The 16,492-nt window shown below is 40.0% G+C and overlaps 1 protein-coding gene across 3 annotated transcripts in view; it reads left to right on the forward strand.

Annotated features, from left to right (window-relative positions):
• The window catches only part of klhl4 (kelch-like family member 4), a 32,810-nt gene extending 16,659 nt beyond the window's left edge, over window positions 1-16,151 (forward strand). The window contains exons 5-12 of one of the 3 annotated variants that reach the window (XM_088988488.1): window positions 227-423; window positions 6,862-7,074; window positions 7,574-7,760; window positions 7,883-8,107; window positions 11,042-11,204; window positions 12,653-12,865; window positions 13,769-13,940; window positions 14,188-16,148. In XM_088988488.1, coding sequence (XP_088844614.1) covers window positions 227-423; window positions 6,862-7,074; window positions 7,574-7,760; window positions 7,883-8,107; window positions 11,042-11,204; window positions 12,653-12,865; window positions 13,769-13,940; window positions 14,188-14,247 — 1,430 coding nt within the window. In that variant the 3' untranslated portion in view covers window positions 14,248-16,148. Of the gene's footprint in view, window positions 1-226; window positions 424-6,861; window positions 7,075-7,573; window positions 7,761-7,882; window positions 8,108-11,041; window positions 11,205-12,652; window positions 12,866-13,768; window positions 13,941-14,187 lie in introns of all 3 variants that reach the window. The other 2 variants (XM_088988480.1, XM_088988496.1) reach the window with 2 other exon arrangements.
• Window positions 16,152-16,492: the final 341 nt, after the last annotated feature.

Genomic DNA, 16,492 nt, shown 5'->3' on the forward strand with positions numbered 1-16,492 from the left:
TAAAATTAAAAGCAGAATGTTATAATAATTTGTTCCGCTTTTACGATAGGGATTAAAAAAAGCAGTTTGGTTTTTATTACGTCAATGAATGTTATCACAGAGGAAAAGGATTTATGCTCATTTTTATCTATTCAGAAATCATGAGTGACACCATTACAGTTTTTGCCGGCGCAGCTACATTTGGTCGTTGCATAAAAAATACAGCTTGCGCACTCTGACATTGCAGGTGTCCTTGAGCTGAAAGAGGACACCATTGAGAGTTTAATGGCGGCAGCTTGCCTCCTGCAACTCTCACAAGTAATCCACATTTGCTGCAACTTTCTGATGAAGCAGCTGCATCCCTCTAACTGCCTGGGAATACGCTCCTTTGCCGATGCCCAGGGCTGCGTGGATCTTCTTAATGTGGCTCACAACTACACGATGGTAAGCAAAAATGGAGCAACAAAACAATAAAATGACCAACTTTTGGAAGGCCATAGTTTTAAATGCAAAGTCCTTTATAATGATAATAATATAGCTCAGTTTTGATTGATTGCCACGGCTTGATAGAATGGGTACTTTTGTGATTATGGTTTTCTAGTCGTGTTTCTAAGAATTTATCTCTCATGTAGTTATAAAGGTCAATATAAAGTTGTAGTTAAAGAGGTCAAAAAAACAAAGAAACTTATCGTCAAATACATACATTTTGATAGTGTAGCCAATTTCAATCAATGTTATATATACAAACAGTAGTGCTGAAATGTGTCTTCCTTTTTTATTGCCTTTTGATTTGTGGTTCAAAATGAAGAGACATAAATAATTGTCTTACTTGTTTCACTGTATTTATGCATGCTCTTTATTAATTTTCGTACATCCATTTTCTGATCCCAGCGGTCTTTTGGCATTAGGTGTTTTTATTGTAATTTTATTGAATTTCATTTTTGGCATCCATTATTTCATTGGGGTCTCAAGCTACATATAGCAATTTATCTTTTCTTTGATACTTGCGCTATGTCCAGTTTTTTATGAAACATTTTTGCACATTTACAGGATACATCTCAGTTTTCTGACATTTTTACCATGCTTAGAATATCTTGTTTTATTATTCTTTCCCAACCTATGGTTGTTGAGTGAAAGTGATTTTTTGGTTGTGTACGTGCATGTGTGCGTGCATGTGTGAGCGTGTGTGGGTCATCACAGGCACTAGCCTTGATATATAAAGGTCGGCTGACTACCTTGTTACAGAAATCAACATTCAATATACATGTTGCTTCAGTCACAGTAATTTAATGGGAGGTTGGTATTGGTGTGATCCTGTGACTGTAAAGTGACATTGAGAGTTTTGAAAGGTGCTTATTAATGAAATGTATTATTATTATATAAATGATGAAAGTGTTTTTTGGATTGGATTGGATTGGATATGCCTTTATTAGTCTCACAGTGGAGAAATTTACATTTCACAGCAGCAAAGTGATGAAAGGAATGAAAGTAGAAAAACGAAAATGATTTTCTGATGTATCTTGCATTTTTAAGTAAAATACATGTGATAAGTACACCTTCTTGCCACGTAACACGCCGTCCCAATGAGTGTGAGCAATAGAGAGGTTATTTTCTTCCTTGCTGTAATCCTGCTACGGTCTCTGGTTGACAGCTCAGTGTCAAGCAACTCCTCAGGCATCGTTGAAGGTTGGCCATGGAGATTAAGAGGCTAAGGACAAATATCAAGGTGAAAAAAACAACAGCGGCAAAGAAATGCAAAATTGGTGGAATGCAGTTGGGGCAAAAATAGTCGCATCTGACAGGTGATTAAGATTTCCTCTCATAAATCATAAATGGTCAATGAAACCAGATTTAAATAGAACTACGTGTCTGAAGGACATTATCCAACCAGGTACGATACTTTAAAAATACACGAGTAGCATATAACAAAAAGTATACTGTAGTACCAAATAGCAAGAGGTTGTTTACTCCACATTACAGGAGTCATTTTTTACACAGTGTTTTTACACAGTGTTTCCTAATTTACATGCATTGTTTTACTTCCTATACATTTCTTCTAGTCATTTTTATTTGTCATCACAACAAAACAGAATGAGAAAAAATGGCCCATTAACATAACGCTCGAGCCACAGTGCATGAAGAGAAAGACAAATCAATAGAATTTAGGAGAGAAGCACCTGTCTGTATCATGTCATGTATGTGTGTGTGTATGTGTGCGTGTGTGTGTGTGTGTGTGTGTGCGTGTGTGTGTGTGTGTGTGTGTGTGTGTGTGTGTGTGTGTGTGTGTGTGTGTGGGTAGGTAGGTAGGTAAGTACGGATGGATGGATGGATGGGGGTGTGAGTGTGTGTATGTGTGTGTGCGTGTGCGTGTGTGTGTGTGCGTGTATGTGTGTGTGCATGTATGTGTGCATGTATGTGTGTATGTGTGTGTGTATGTGTGTGTGTACGTGTGCGCGTGAGCTCGTGTGCGCGTGCGGGTGGATGGGTGGATGGATGGATCGATTGATTGGATTAGATTGGATGTACCTTTATGCATCTCGCAGTGGAGAAATGTTCATTTCACAGGAGCAAAGTTATGAAATTAATGTACAGAATAATGTCACACAATTGTCTGCCTCTTCAGCATAACATTTTTATGACAATTAAGGCATCATTAAGTCTTATAGTAATTAACAAGTTTAACTTGGAAAAAAAGGAAAACTATCAATATGTTTCACTTTTATGGTTACATTTTCACCAACTGTATGTCCATGACTCCAACGAGAGTTAAGTGTAATTTACGAGTGGGTAATTGATGCACACTGGACGAGTAGGTCAGAAAGACAAACTATGCCAAAATGCATAGTGTAAATATGCCTGTGGTCAACCAATAAAAGGCTACAAAGTATACCGTGGCTTGGAATTCCACACTTATTTATTTATTTATTTATTTATTTATTGGAAATCGCGTTTTGTTGATACTTTGAGCAGGTGGTTGACAGAATGAAGGCAAGCATGTCATGTTTGTGTACAATAACGAGACAGGGTATTTGAGATGAGACAGCCATGAAGGTGACAATAACTATTTTTAACAAGCCAGTGGGAGATGAGCTTAACTGCCCTTGGCTGGATCTGGGCACTCGGCACTGACGGCGGCGGGTATGGCTCTTATGTCGATAGTGATCGGACCTGCACTCGATAATGGATAAAGAAGCTGCTGAGACACAGGGAAGAATTTGCACTGTGATGATTGTGCATTCAACAAAAGGGCATGTATTTCTATTTTCCAGTATTGGTCGTGCAGTTGTGTCCGGAGAAAATGATGCAAGGAAATTACTTTTCCATACTTACAGCAAAAGTCAGCTACTTTTCCTGAAATAATATTCTACAAGGTAATTTGAATTTTGAAGCTCTATAAAAATATTTTTCTTTTAAGAAGTTCAACTTAAGATACTTGCACACTTTTACTCAAGTATCACTTTCAGGTACTTGAGACAAGACTGCTAAAATAGTTTACAAATGTAAATTTATTGACATTTCCATACGTTCCAGGCTTCATGATGTGTTTTATTCCCTGCTTTCAGTTATATACTATTGGAAAAGAGCCAGGTAGGCAAACCACTCGCTTATTAGTTTGATTTGTGTCGCATCATCCTTTCAATCTTTAATATTCAAAAATGGCAATTCAACCACATAGTTTTTCCCTTTATCATTTATTTTCAATTAGATAAAGTAGACTCGTTTCTCCTCTCTGACATTTATAAGTTTTTTATTAATTAAGGGGACTGTATGCTTTCTATATAGCTCTTTCTTCAAACTGTGATTCCTGTTAAAGTATGGAAGAAGTTGAGTTGAGAAATATAATAAATTACAATATTGTGTTTTCAGTTCTGCAAAAACTGCTTCTGTCAATTCAATTGCCTACATTACAATTTTTGAAATATATGTCATGGACGACTGCATATTCCTATGTAGACTACGGACAATGTCAATATGGTGCTCGCAGTCAGATTCTCTGTTGACCGTCTTGTATTTTGAGGCCAGTTGCATTCAACGAACCTATTAAATACTGTAAAAGAATAGGAACGAAGTTGCCTCACTTGTTTCTATGAATCGAGTTGTGTGGAGCCAAATGGATGAATTGCACATTTGAATAGATATTGACAGATTTGGGGCATTTGCATTATCTAATTTAGATCAGTGGCTGCCAGGAAGACACACAATTTGGATGGGGATTGATTAGTGCACCCGCCCTACCTGGCAAAATCGGATTTCTGTTACATTTCTGAGATAAATATTTGCATTGGATTAAGATTCATACACATGCTTGTCAGATAAGGTCCTGGCTAACCATGCAGGAGTGACACGCTGAGTGAAGCGTTATCTTCCAAAGGACATCTGCTCAGCCTGTTTACAAAGCCCGCTTTCCGGGATCAGGAGGTTAATCTAATCATCAAACTGCACAGGTTGGCTGAACTTCCTGTTCAATCGCGGCACTGAATTGAGAAACACGAACGAGATGTGTGTGCACATTACAGCCGCGGTGTGCACATGTGATGCCACAAACGCACACCTCGTTCGTGTTTCTCAATGATCTCCTTCTTCTCCTTGACTGTTATTTTGTTTTGTGTCTTCTTTGGCAATGAAGCAGGAAGATCAGTGGGCTTCCTTGAAGTCTGTCGCCTAAAGTATCAGCACAGAGTTTTATTTTATGAAGCTTTTGTTTTATTTCCTGACTAATAATTTTTATATACTGTACCATTTTACAAACCATTTTATTTGTTTCTCGATGCATGCAAAGTGAGTCGACATCCTTGCAGTAATGGTCAAAGTGAAATGCTTGCAGTGGCCATGTAAAATCATAATGTATCATTTTCTCTGGAACAATACAAGTGAGAATCCACAGTTTCCTACGGGAATAATATTTCTTTGAAGGTATGCAAAAACTGCTTCAAACCGAATGGTCTTCAAACTGAATGGTCACAAAGCATTGTATTTTCCAGTGATAAGCTTGATTTTCTTTAAAAAAAATGACCTTGCACCTTATACGCCGGTGCACCTAATATGTCAAATAATATTGAGCCACAACAGTTCTCGCAACTACTGTCAGCAGTCACTGACTCCATTTCCCCCCGTAGAAGAAGTAGAGCACGGCCCATGCTGGGATAAATAAAACGAAAGTCCAGCCTCTTCTCTAACTCCTAATAATGTGCCTTATACACTGGGACCTCGGTTTAAGAACGAGGTGTGCGTGCACATTACAGCCGCGGTGTGCACATGTGATGCCACAATCGCACACCTCGTTCGTGTTTCTCAATAATCTCCTTCTTCTCCTCGACTGTTATTTTGTTTTGTGTCTTCTTTGGCTGAACACGAGCCTGTGGTGACATCTTTATATAACATAAGTGTTTATCGGTTTGAATTAAGTAGGAATTTTGTGTTGCCAAAGGACTCTTTGTAGTTTTTCAGAAACTCCTGCAACGTAAGGTACTGCTACTCCTCTCCTTTTTATATCTTCAGAATTTCTGGTTTCTTTCCCTATTCTTTCTTTCTGACATTTGTTAAATGACCACTGAGGGTACCCACAGTTTGTGAGTGCTCTCCTGATATGTTTTGACTCCTTTTCTCCACCTCCAACGCTTGTTCGTATTAGTTTAGCCCTATGCTGGAGGGTTCTGATAACTTCTAGTTTGTGTTGTAAAGGGCGGTTAGAATCGAAAAGTAAGTATTGGTCAGTATGCCTAGCCTTCCTAAAGACTTCTGTCTTCAATTTGGATCGTTCATACAATAGCCTGCTTAGGCAACATAGGATCAGTAATACTGATGAGGTGATACCGGTCGAAGTGGGGCAATCAGGCCAGTCGTTAGTCAGAACAATAGGAACTATCAGAGGGGCTGTAGGGAGTGGTGCTCTGCTCCCCCCCAACCTGAGAGCAGGGACCTATCATAGGGTCCGGCACCGCCATGTCTGGGATTAGGGATATATATATAGGGCCTAAACTACCAGTAAAACTTTATTTTGCTGACGAAGTTTCTTGGATATGAAGCGAAACGTCCGACACCTTCAAAGAAGTACAGATGACGGCTGAAGAAATCTGTTCATCGATGGACCACTCCTGTACGACTAAGAGCTTACAAAGACCTCTCCATCAAGTGTAACTACAGTTGATTAATGCGAAGCCCTCTTTTCATTAAGGCTTGTAGTATTTAGTTCTCAAATCCTGCTCTGGTAAAGAGCTGAGCGGCACGCTGTAATCTGGACATTAATGATCAATAGTGGGCACTGAGGCGTCTTAATAATAAATGCTCTGTTCACAAAGAAAACATGTTCAGTCCTCCTGGCTGGATTCACACGTGGTGATAAGATAATATAGGGGCGGGTTTTATCTCTCATCATCTCTAATGGAAGTGCCCGGAGATAGTGTCCTTGAAAAAGGTTGCCGTCTAGGGTTCTAACATGGCCTGGGCTGCACGCGAGTCAAAGGAAGATCAATCTTTAGGAGGGCAATCGTGAAGATCTTCCACACCAGAAGTTGCATGATGATAATGCAAGGCATCGCTGGTGCTCGTAAAAAAGGCTTATAAAAGACTAATAGTGTCATGTATGATCAGCAGGAAAAAGTCCTTTCGAAGCTGACAAAGTTTCGAAGGACATATTTTCAGCTCGGTTTGCTTGCAGCCTCCATAATTTTACTTAACGAGTGACACTTATATCTATGCCTTTGGAATTTCAAGCAATGGAGCATAAGTCATTGCTGTTATCAGCTCTGAAGACTGGAGAAGCCCTAACGCTCCTTTCTGCGCTCTCATTCCGTGGCTCTCCGTTGCCGCAGCAATAAAAATAGAAAAAGTTGTGGTCAAATGACTGATGATTATCTGCCCCCTTGGTGTCTCTCTAACCAGGAAAACTTTCTGGAAGTCATTCAGAACCAGGAGTTTTTTCTGCTTCCCACGGATGACATAATTAAGCTGCTGTCCAGTGATGACATCAATGTGCCTGACGAGGAGACCATCTTTCAGGCCTTGATGATGTGGGTGAGATACGACGTCCAACATCGACAAGAGGACCTCGGAATGCTTCTGTCTTATATTCGCCTGCCTCTTCTTCCACCACAGGTCACATATCATGTCTTCTTACTTACTCCCATGTGAAAATGTGATTTTTTTTTCTGTGGCTGGGTTTCTGTAAAACCCAACAATGCTATTGTTGTAGCATGTTTGAGATTAAGAATGTTTCCTCATGAAAACCTAACACGAGGCCCAGGTGAATAAAAACGCAATTCCACTGAACAATGTTTCTCTTGGAAAAATAAAAATTCGAAATATTGGAAATAGTTTGCAGCGCAGGGAGCCCAGCTGTCGATGAGTGAGTGTCTTGATCTCACATCTCAGAGGTACCAGATTCAGTTACAGCCCTGTATGGAGTATGCATCTTCTCTGCAGGGCCGTGTGGGGTTTCTTTGAGTACTACGGCTTTCTAAATGACAGTTATGCAGAAATTCAGAACATTTTCGGATCAACAATACTTCTAATACTTTTTTTAAATTCATCCCAGATTGTGGCACTACCGAATGCGTGTCTTCAAAGTCTTTGTTCTTGATGTCTTGAATTGCAGCTTATTGCTGACCTGGAAAACAACAAAATGTTCTCTGATGACCTGGAATGCCAGAAACTTTTGATGGAGGCCATGAAGTACCATCTTTTGCCTGAGCGCCGTCCCATGTTTCAGAGCCCAAGAACCAAACCGAGAAAGTCAACAGTGGGGGCACTTTATGCTGTCGGTGGGATGGATTCTACCAAAGGTGCGCTGTAATCTAATGATGTTAAGGAAATTCTCATTAATAATGACCTGAACAATTGATACCAGAAATGCATACATGGTGTCGCAAAGCAATCAATTTACAGTGGGATTTCTGCCTGTTAGGATCAACCACCATTGAGAAGTATGACCTGCGCACCAACACCTGGGTCCCACTTGAAGTTATGAACGGACGCCGGCTGCAGTTTGGCGTGGCCGTGATAGACAACAAATTGTATGTGGTCGGTGGAAGGGATGGGCTCAAGACCTCCAATATGGTGGAGTGTTACAATCCGGTCAAACAAGTGTGGTCCACCATGCCCTCCATGTCCACACCCCGACATGGACTTGGTAAGTGGAGATTCTCTCTCGTTGTCTCTCTCCCTCTCTCTGTCTGAATCTATCCATCCATCGATCAAATCGCGATTTTTTTTTTCAAACCTTGATTGATTCAAGGCCCCCCCATTTCAAATCTAACAAAAGTAGTATGATTTAAATTAAATCAATTACCTTGTCAAAGTTGATTTGAAACCATGCTTTGAGTGTTGTCTATTTCCTTCCACTCTTTTTGACATTGTGGTGATCAGCATAGCCTCTAGAGTCTAGGGTTTGCTCCTCTTACACCCAACGATGACATTCACTTGTTTCAAATTAATCTGTTCACCTGTTTCAATCATTTTTTGCATAGTGACGCTGTCAAAAAAGAGATAATCGTTGTCCCCCAAAAAAATAAACAATACTAATAAAAATACATTATAATTTTTGTCTTTTGTGATTAACCATCTTTTTTGGTGAATTCAGTTGAATGCAGGTTGAAAATGATTCAAGCAATTGTTTTTCTCTCAATTTTACAGTTCGCCTACACCATTGGAGTTAGGTTTTCTATTTGTAAAATTGATGAAAAGGTTTCTTCAGCCGTCATCTGTACTTCTTTGAAGATGTCGGGTGTTTCGCTTCTCACCCAAGAGGCTTCATCAGCGAACAAAAATGTTGCTGGTAGCGCAGCCCTATATATTTATCCCTACTGTCCAGAGGAGCTCCACCTCTGGACAGTAGCGATAAATATATCGGGCCAGAGCTACCGGCAAAATTTTCGTTAGAGATGGACAGTAGGGATATATATATATATATATATATATATATATATATATATATATATATATATATATATATATATATATAGCTAGTTTTCTATCTATTTGAGTTACTTTCGGGTTGAGTGAACGCTGCCGCGTATGGCTACCGCTGCTCACCCACAGAAAAATTTATCCTGTGACTGTAAAGTGATCTTGAGAGTTTTGAAGGGCGCTTATAAATGAAATATATTATTATTATAGGGCCAGAGCTACCAGCAAAATTTTAGTTAGCTGACGAAGCCTCTTGGATGAGAATCGAAACGTCCGACACGTTCAAAGAAGTACAGATGACGGCTGAAGAAACCTCTTCATCAATGGACCACTCCTGTACGACTAAGAGCTTACACTGACGTATTTGCAAAATTATTTGCAAAAATTAGGAGAAACTGGTTAAGTTCACTAAACGTCTGTTTCAAATTTGTACAGATGACGGCTGAAGAAACCTTCTCATCGATTAACTTCACAAAGCATATCCAATGTACCCTTTTGGTCGTGTGACCGTAAACAAATTTCCCCACTGTGGGACTATTAAAGGCTCTCTGATTCTGATTCTGAAACTTTGAGGTACTTTTGGTACTTGATTTAGCAGCATGGCATTTGATAGACAGACTGAACGTTGCATTTCATCGTACACACTCAATTTTCATGCTGTGGGTTTGTTCAGGCAGGCAACACATTTTCACTGCAATATGGATATTTTCTGGATGTAGGCTTCTAACTGCTGGCATGCTGCGAACCTGAAATTACATGTCTCTTTTGATATCCACCTTTGATATTTTCTCTTTCCCCGATCAAAGCACGGTGGGCAATGCTGTCCCCGCTCTTCCTCAATGCTCACCGCTCGACAAATCTCATATCAGAAGTGTCTTGATTCACAGTTGAAAGAGGTCTGCATAACAGAAACATCGAGATCTTGTTAAATCTCACCTGGGTGTTTCTTTGATGTTGCGTTCAGGCCAAATATATGCCTGCTCTGATTGTGCCATGCTTATTTAGAGTGGAAATATATTTGGACCGTGTGTTTCCCGATGTCCCCACAGCTTGCCGCCAGCTCCACCGTTGAGGGGAGAAAAACTGTTTATTTTGATTTCTGAAACCACCCTGGAAGAGCAATTCCCTCCTTAGAATTGTCTCTGTTGACAGCGTTGATGGAATTTCCGACCTCAGCGTTGTCCTCTGTTTCCCACAAAATTGTTCAAGTCTCACTACTGGACTCTAATACAGAAAGATGTTGTGTGCTGTTGTCAAACAGACTTCCTATGTTAATTGGGGCCAAGGAATAATAAGGCTGTTTCATTGTCTTCCTGTTTTAAAAGATTTCTGTGGCTCACAATTGATGTGTGTTTCAGCCTTCCTTTGTGCTTTGCGGTTGATTTTATGTGCCACGCAAGCGTCATTGCCGTGAAAGTTTCTGCCACCAAATAAAATGTTTGGATTATATTTGTGGTTGTAGCAGTAATATAAGACTTTGTAGTGTTGTGGGACAAGTAAAGCTCACATCTATGTAATTAATTGCAATTGCACTGATTGCGATAGTCATGGCGATTATAGAAATAAAAAGAGTGGTAGTTGGAGTAAGAAGAAAACTGTGAGTGCTCATCTGAATAGTTGTGGCTTGAGCAGGTGCTCCAATGACGTAATGTTACAAATCAGCCCTTTCTCAAATGGCTATTATATAATCAATATAAATGTCCTATACTCCGTGCTAAGCGTTGTTTGAGATTAGCTTAATCATGTCTTTTGTCTGAAACAACATTAATACCGGATACAATTTACAACATATTGAGGCTCCACTACTTTGAATGTATCCAATCTGAATCGACCAAACTCAATGAATTGGATGAGCCATTATTAGAATGCAGTGGAGAAATTTACATTTCAAAGCATCAATGTTATGAAAGGAAGAGGAAAGGAAAGAAAGAAGTAGAAAAACAAAATACAGGAGCTGCTGGAAAAGCAGCCACACTCGCGGCGCCATCTTGAAGTCAAAAGAACATAAAAACTAAATAACAATATGATAAATGCAGACATGATATAACTTTGCACTCCTCACGTAGTTGGCCGTTGCAATACGGTAGGAGTCAATTATGCGACCATGAGTACCTTGCATGTTATCATGGACAGATCTTTAACAGCTCACTACGTACAGGCATCGCTGTGCTGGAGGGCCCCATGTATGCTGTCGGCGGCCACGATGGTTGGAGCTATCTCAACACTGTGGAGCGCTGGGACCCTCAGGCTCGACAGTGGAACTATGTTGCCAGTATGTCGACACCACGAAGCACCATGGGAGTCACCGCTCTCAATGGGAAGTAAGTTTCTGGTCTTTTTCTGACCCTTGCAAGCAAAATGCTGATTGGTACAAAATATCAGGAAACAACTTCCTCACCATCTGCTGCTTTGTTTCAAACCTCGGGATAAAACTGATGGAAAACTTGGGAGTGGGGCAAATCTGACCCTCCGCCCCTTCTAAAAAAATGGAGTATAGATAATAAAACATACCACAATGTGAGGAAAAAAACTATAAAATATTAATGGTACAGCTGAAACAATCTTGATTCCAATAATACATTTATTTGACATATTGTAGACAATTTGTTTTCAATGGAGTGGTGGAGGTGATAAGCCATAATATTGCAGCCTTAACTGTTGAAATTGGTATCATTGTTTTCAATCACAAACATTTCAACGTTGGTGTGTAAACTTGGTGATATCTATTGCGAGAAAATAGGCACAGACATCCTTTTTTCTACATTGCAGGGGCCAACGCCGTGTTGAACGTTTATGTAGTCCTAAAACTAAATAATCTGTGGGTCCTGGAATTCAAGTGACAGAAACAAAAACCGGTGGCCATGTAGTTGAGTAGTGAGCACACCGGCTTCACAGTGCAGCAGTCACCACGCGTCCCCGTCCGGCCTCCCTTTGAGGAGTTTGCATGTTCTTCCCGGGCCTGCGTGGGTTTTCTCCGGCAGGCAGATTGACCACTCCAAATTGTCCCTTGGTGTGAGTGTGAGAGTGACTGTTGTACGTCTTTGTGTGCCCTGCGATTGGCTGGCAACCAATTCAGGGTGTCCCCCGCCTCGTACCCGAAACAGCTGAGATAGGCTCCAGCACCCCCCGCGACTCTAATGAGGAATAAGCGGTACGGAAAATGGATGGATGGAAAAACAAAAACCCTGGCACTGGAGTGGACACATTTTTGCACGTGTGGCAGTGAATGAGTAAAAAAATAATAGTGTGAATGTGGGGTTATCTCTTAATGTACAATACAATACATATTGATTTATGTAGCGCTTAAACAACAGCTGAAGCTGTCACAAAGGGCTTAACATGGACAACTATCATATACAATGTTGGTCAAAATTAGATAAAGGAAGTGTTATCCCAAGCATCCGCTGTCTTGCTGTTCGGTATGTGAGCTCCCCACCCTCATGGCGCTCATGTCGATTTCGGCAGGAAAGATACTCAATAAATGCTCCTTCTTGATAGTGGGATAGCTGATTTGAATAATTCCTGCCACTTTTCTTGATATGAGTGCCCTCAGTGATCACTTAACCAATTTACTCCACATTTAATCCACAATCACGTTGGTTTCAAGATAAATTGTAGTTTATTTTTGATATACGGTGTACTGTATTTGGTGAGTGCAGACAAACAACAATCTGAAAAATGGCTCTAATTATTGTGTGATTAAGTAAACTACAATTTACCAATGTCTTTTTTTTCAAATCATAATGGTATTATTGTTTGAAATTCCCAGATTGTTTGCAGTAGGTGGCCGGGATGGCAGCTCATGTCTGAGGTCAATGGAGTGCTTCGATCCTCATACCAACAAGTGGAGCAGGTGCGCCCGGATGGCCAAGAGGCGAGGGGGCGTGGGTGTGGCCACGTACAACAATTTCCTGTATGCTGTTGGCGGACACGACGCCCCGGCCTCCAACCACAGTTCCCAACTCTCAGATTGTGTTGAGAGGTGGGAGACATTATTTTCCTCTCGAGAACATTTTGGATTTGCTCCAAGTGTGGAATTCACTCATGGGTGTGGACATGATGAATTTCATATTGGAACAAAAGATAATTTGTTTCACCACACTTATATGCTCTCGGGATCATGGTTTCCAGCACTTAATTTATTTCAAGTTGATTAGCACCATCTGGTGGTCACCTAGACATGGCCATGACAGAACTGTGCCGGACAGTATTTCCACGTGCACTGGCTCTTAGAAAAACGTGGAAACCCCGATGTTCGACAATATTTATGAATACAATATTAGATTTTAAAAATGCATTAAGGAATGAATTCATGTTCACTTTTGGGAAACATTGAGAAAATAAATGAAAGACGAGGTTTTTGGCCTAAAAGTTTTATGAATCAAATGTTTGCAGTGTGAGTCGCAGTCACCAATTCATCAAATATGTCCTGCACTGTCTACTTTTTTTCAGTAAGATTCCAGACATGACATCTATACATACACAAGGGGTTGATGGATAACAATATTCATTTTGATAACGTTTCATTCGTTGTCGCAGGAGGTACACACTGGAATACAATATCTTGCTAATACAAAGTTTATTATTTAACACTGTAATTATATGTCATCTGTAAAATGCACTTGCGTGTATAGTTTTTTTAAAGGTGAAATCCAGGTGAACATGATGCACCGTTTCAACGTTTGAGTGAGTGATTGATTTGCGGTCCACCAGAGGGAACCCTCATACCATTTGTGGTATAAATATTTTTTTAAACTATCCATGGAAGCATACTTTTGAAAAGTTGTATACGTAACCCCCAGGACTTTTGGTGCCATGGTCATCATACAATTTCACTTCTCTGACAAGACGACTTATTAATCAAAACATGTTTGACTAATTTCAGGTATGACCCCAAGACAGACACATGGACTACCGTGTCATCGCTCAGCATTCCTCGGGACGCAGTGGGCGTTTGCAAGCTGGGTGACAGGCTTTACGCCGTGGGCGGATACGATGGGCAATCCTACCTGAACACCGTTGAGTCATACGATGCGCAGAACAATGACTGGACTGAGGTACCGTGCTGAACAATACGTATCCCTCTCATCGCCATCACAAAAATCACACCTAGCTATGTACCAACAACCCTGCAATTTGAAAGAAAAGTAGAATTTGACTCCATATTGATGCAAATCAATATGGTCCCCCCCCCTCAGCCGTGCTTTACAAACACTCTTTTCATCCAAAAAATGGCATAATGGTACTACAGTATTTGAAATCCTCAATGACTAATTGCATGTTCACCTGTTTTTCGTTCTCCAGGAGGTCCCGCTGAACATTGGCAGGGCAGGTGCTTGCGTGGTGGTGGTGAAACTGCCTTGAGTGTTCTTTGTCCCATGCCTGCTCGATATAAAAAAGAAGAGCAGACCACCAAAAAAACAAGGATGCATCCACTGAGAGACACTTGTTTTTATCCTTTCAGCTTTCCAGATTTTTGAAAGGGTGAAAAAAAACATGAGCAAGCCTCTCTCCCGTCACTGGCGCACATTAAGCCGACTGGGGAGGGGTAAACTCCCAAACTGGATTGTGTATTCTTGACATTCTCATCCGATGAAGTTTTCATACTCTGGGCCAATCTGGAGAAGCTTGCCAAAAGTTTGGTGGATTGCTTTATTATTCTGGTTTTACAAAAAAAAGCTGACATTTCGACACAATCATTTTCCTATTGTCATCCAAACTGTAAATTTTTGTGCTACTTTTCTCCCTTTACAGCAATTTAAACCAACACATCACTGTGAATAACAAGAATACAATATACGTTGCTTCTTCTCTACCCCGTAGCGCAGCGGTCGGGAACCTCTGGCTCTCTTCGTCAAAAAGGTTCCCGACCCCTGCAAGCGTTACATGACACCAAAGTCATTTGCTTGTCCTTAGAAGTCTGGTGGATTGCATAAAGATTTACACAAGAGTTTGTATCATTTTGATATTTCACATTGCTACACTGATCTTGAAGTCCTGTTTGAAGCTGTGTGCTCAGATTACTGCCATTATTTCTTATTTCATTTATGCGCGCAAGGTGAATGTATTATTTCATCACCATAGCTTATGCCAAGTTTACTGTGTTCTGTACATGCCTTCTTGGGTTACGTAGATGGTTAGCACTTATTGTCCAAGTTTATGACCCAATGTCCAAGGGCTATTGCCCAAAATGTGTTGTTTTTATTGCTGTATTTTATATATTCCACTCACAAGAATTAAATAACAATTTGAGAATGATTTCCAATTATTCGTATAACATGCTTCCGAGAATGAATGTTACTTTCCATGTTTTTAATCAGATGTTGTGGAGCATGTTAGCATCTCAATATAATCATTTAATCTCACTGCATGCTCAAATCCTAGATGGATGTTTTTTGTCAGAAGCCATTATGTCAACACCGTCAGTGTTGTTCCTGGTGCAGCAATTTATAAACCAAGCCCGAATCTCATCAACAGACGAAAGATCAACTCCACTTTATCTGCCCCCTCATTATTTTCCCTCCAAATTGTTTTCAAAGTTCCTCTAAAAGTGATCAAGTCAAGACTGGTGGAAATGAAATTTGCATTCACAAATATTGTCTTAAGTGTCAACAAAAAATATTTTTGATACCCTTGAGAGTCTTATAAACAACAACAAAAACATTTGGTCACAAGCCATAACGAAGTTGTTTTCCCTTTCTATTTAATGTCAAAATGAATTAAGATCGATTAAGTCGATTAATATGTCACAGCATATTATAATAGCCCCTCATCTTGACAATATGCCCTCTAAGGAGGCAGTGAGAAAGATAGCAGGTATAATTGGACACCAAAGAATGACATTGGTGCTTTTGAAAATTGGAAGAATTGAGGTGGAGGAACCTAATTGCTCAATCATCCCAAACGAGGTAAATTGTGTTCATTATTTGGGGTTTAAATAGAATGGAATACAAATACATTTTGTGTGAATGGTTTCTCTGGATCACGTGACAGGTTTCTTCTTAATGATCATGAACAATGTTTTGAGGTGATTTTTCTAAGCCAAATTTCAACATAAAAGAGACAAAGTTGCGATTACGGTTTCCCTCAAATAAACATTCAATCGTGTGATATTATTACGTGTACCCTCTAAATTGTTGGACACCTAGTTTTTCAGAAATCAAAGACAGTAGTTGGACAACTTGTGCTGAAGTTAACTCATTCACTGTCATTCACAAATTTATTCAGGAATTGAAAATATGACGTCGAGCGCCATTCCCGAATTTTGTTCGGGTTTTTTTTTTTTTCATATGTGGGTGCGGATAAAGCCCTGGCCGTGGCCTCTGGCAATGTTTTTTTCTTTTCTACAATGGGACAGCATTTCCCCTTTTTCCAGGTTAGCGCTTTGTTCTAGCTTCAGCTGTTGTTAAAGGGTGATATAAACCAATATGTCTGTATCGCATTGTATTTTGGAAAGCTGCCCTCATTTCAGGTTCTTATACTGTAACTCCATACCCATATAATTTAGGGATTAACTATTTCTTTCTGACGAAAGAAGATAGTCTAATGTTTCTTGCGCAGCATTAAATGTTTATGTAGATTTTTTTCTAATTTTCATGAAAGCTCCTCT

This window comes from Hippocampus bargibanti, linkage group LG02, assembly GCF_051943395.1.
Source record: "Hippocampus bargibanti isolate YZ-2025 linkage group LG02, ASM5194339v1, whole genome shotgun sequence".
Taxonomy (NCBI): domain Eukaryota; kingdom Metazoa; phylum Chordata; class Actinopteri; order Syngnathiformes; family Syngnathidae; genus Hippocampus; species Hippocampus bargibanti.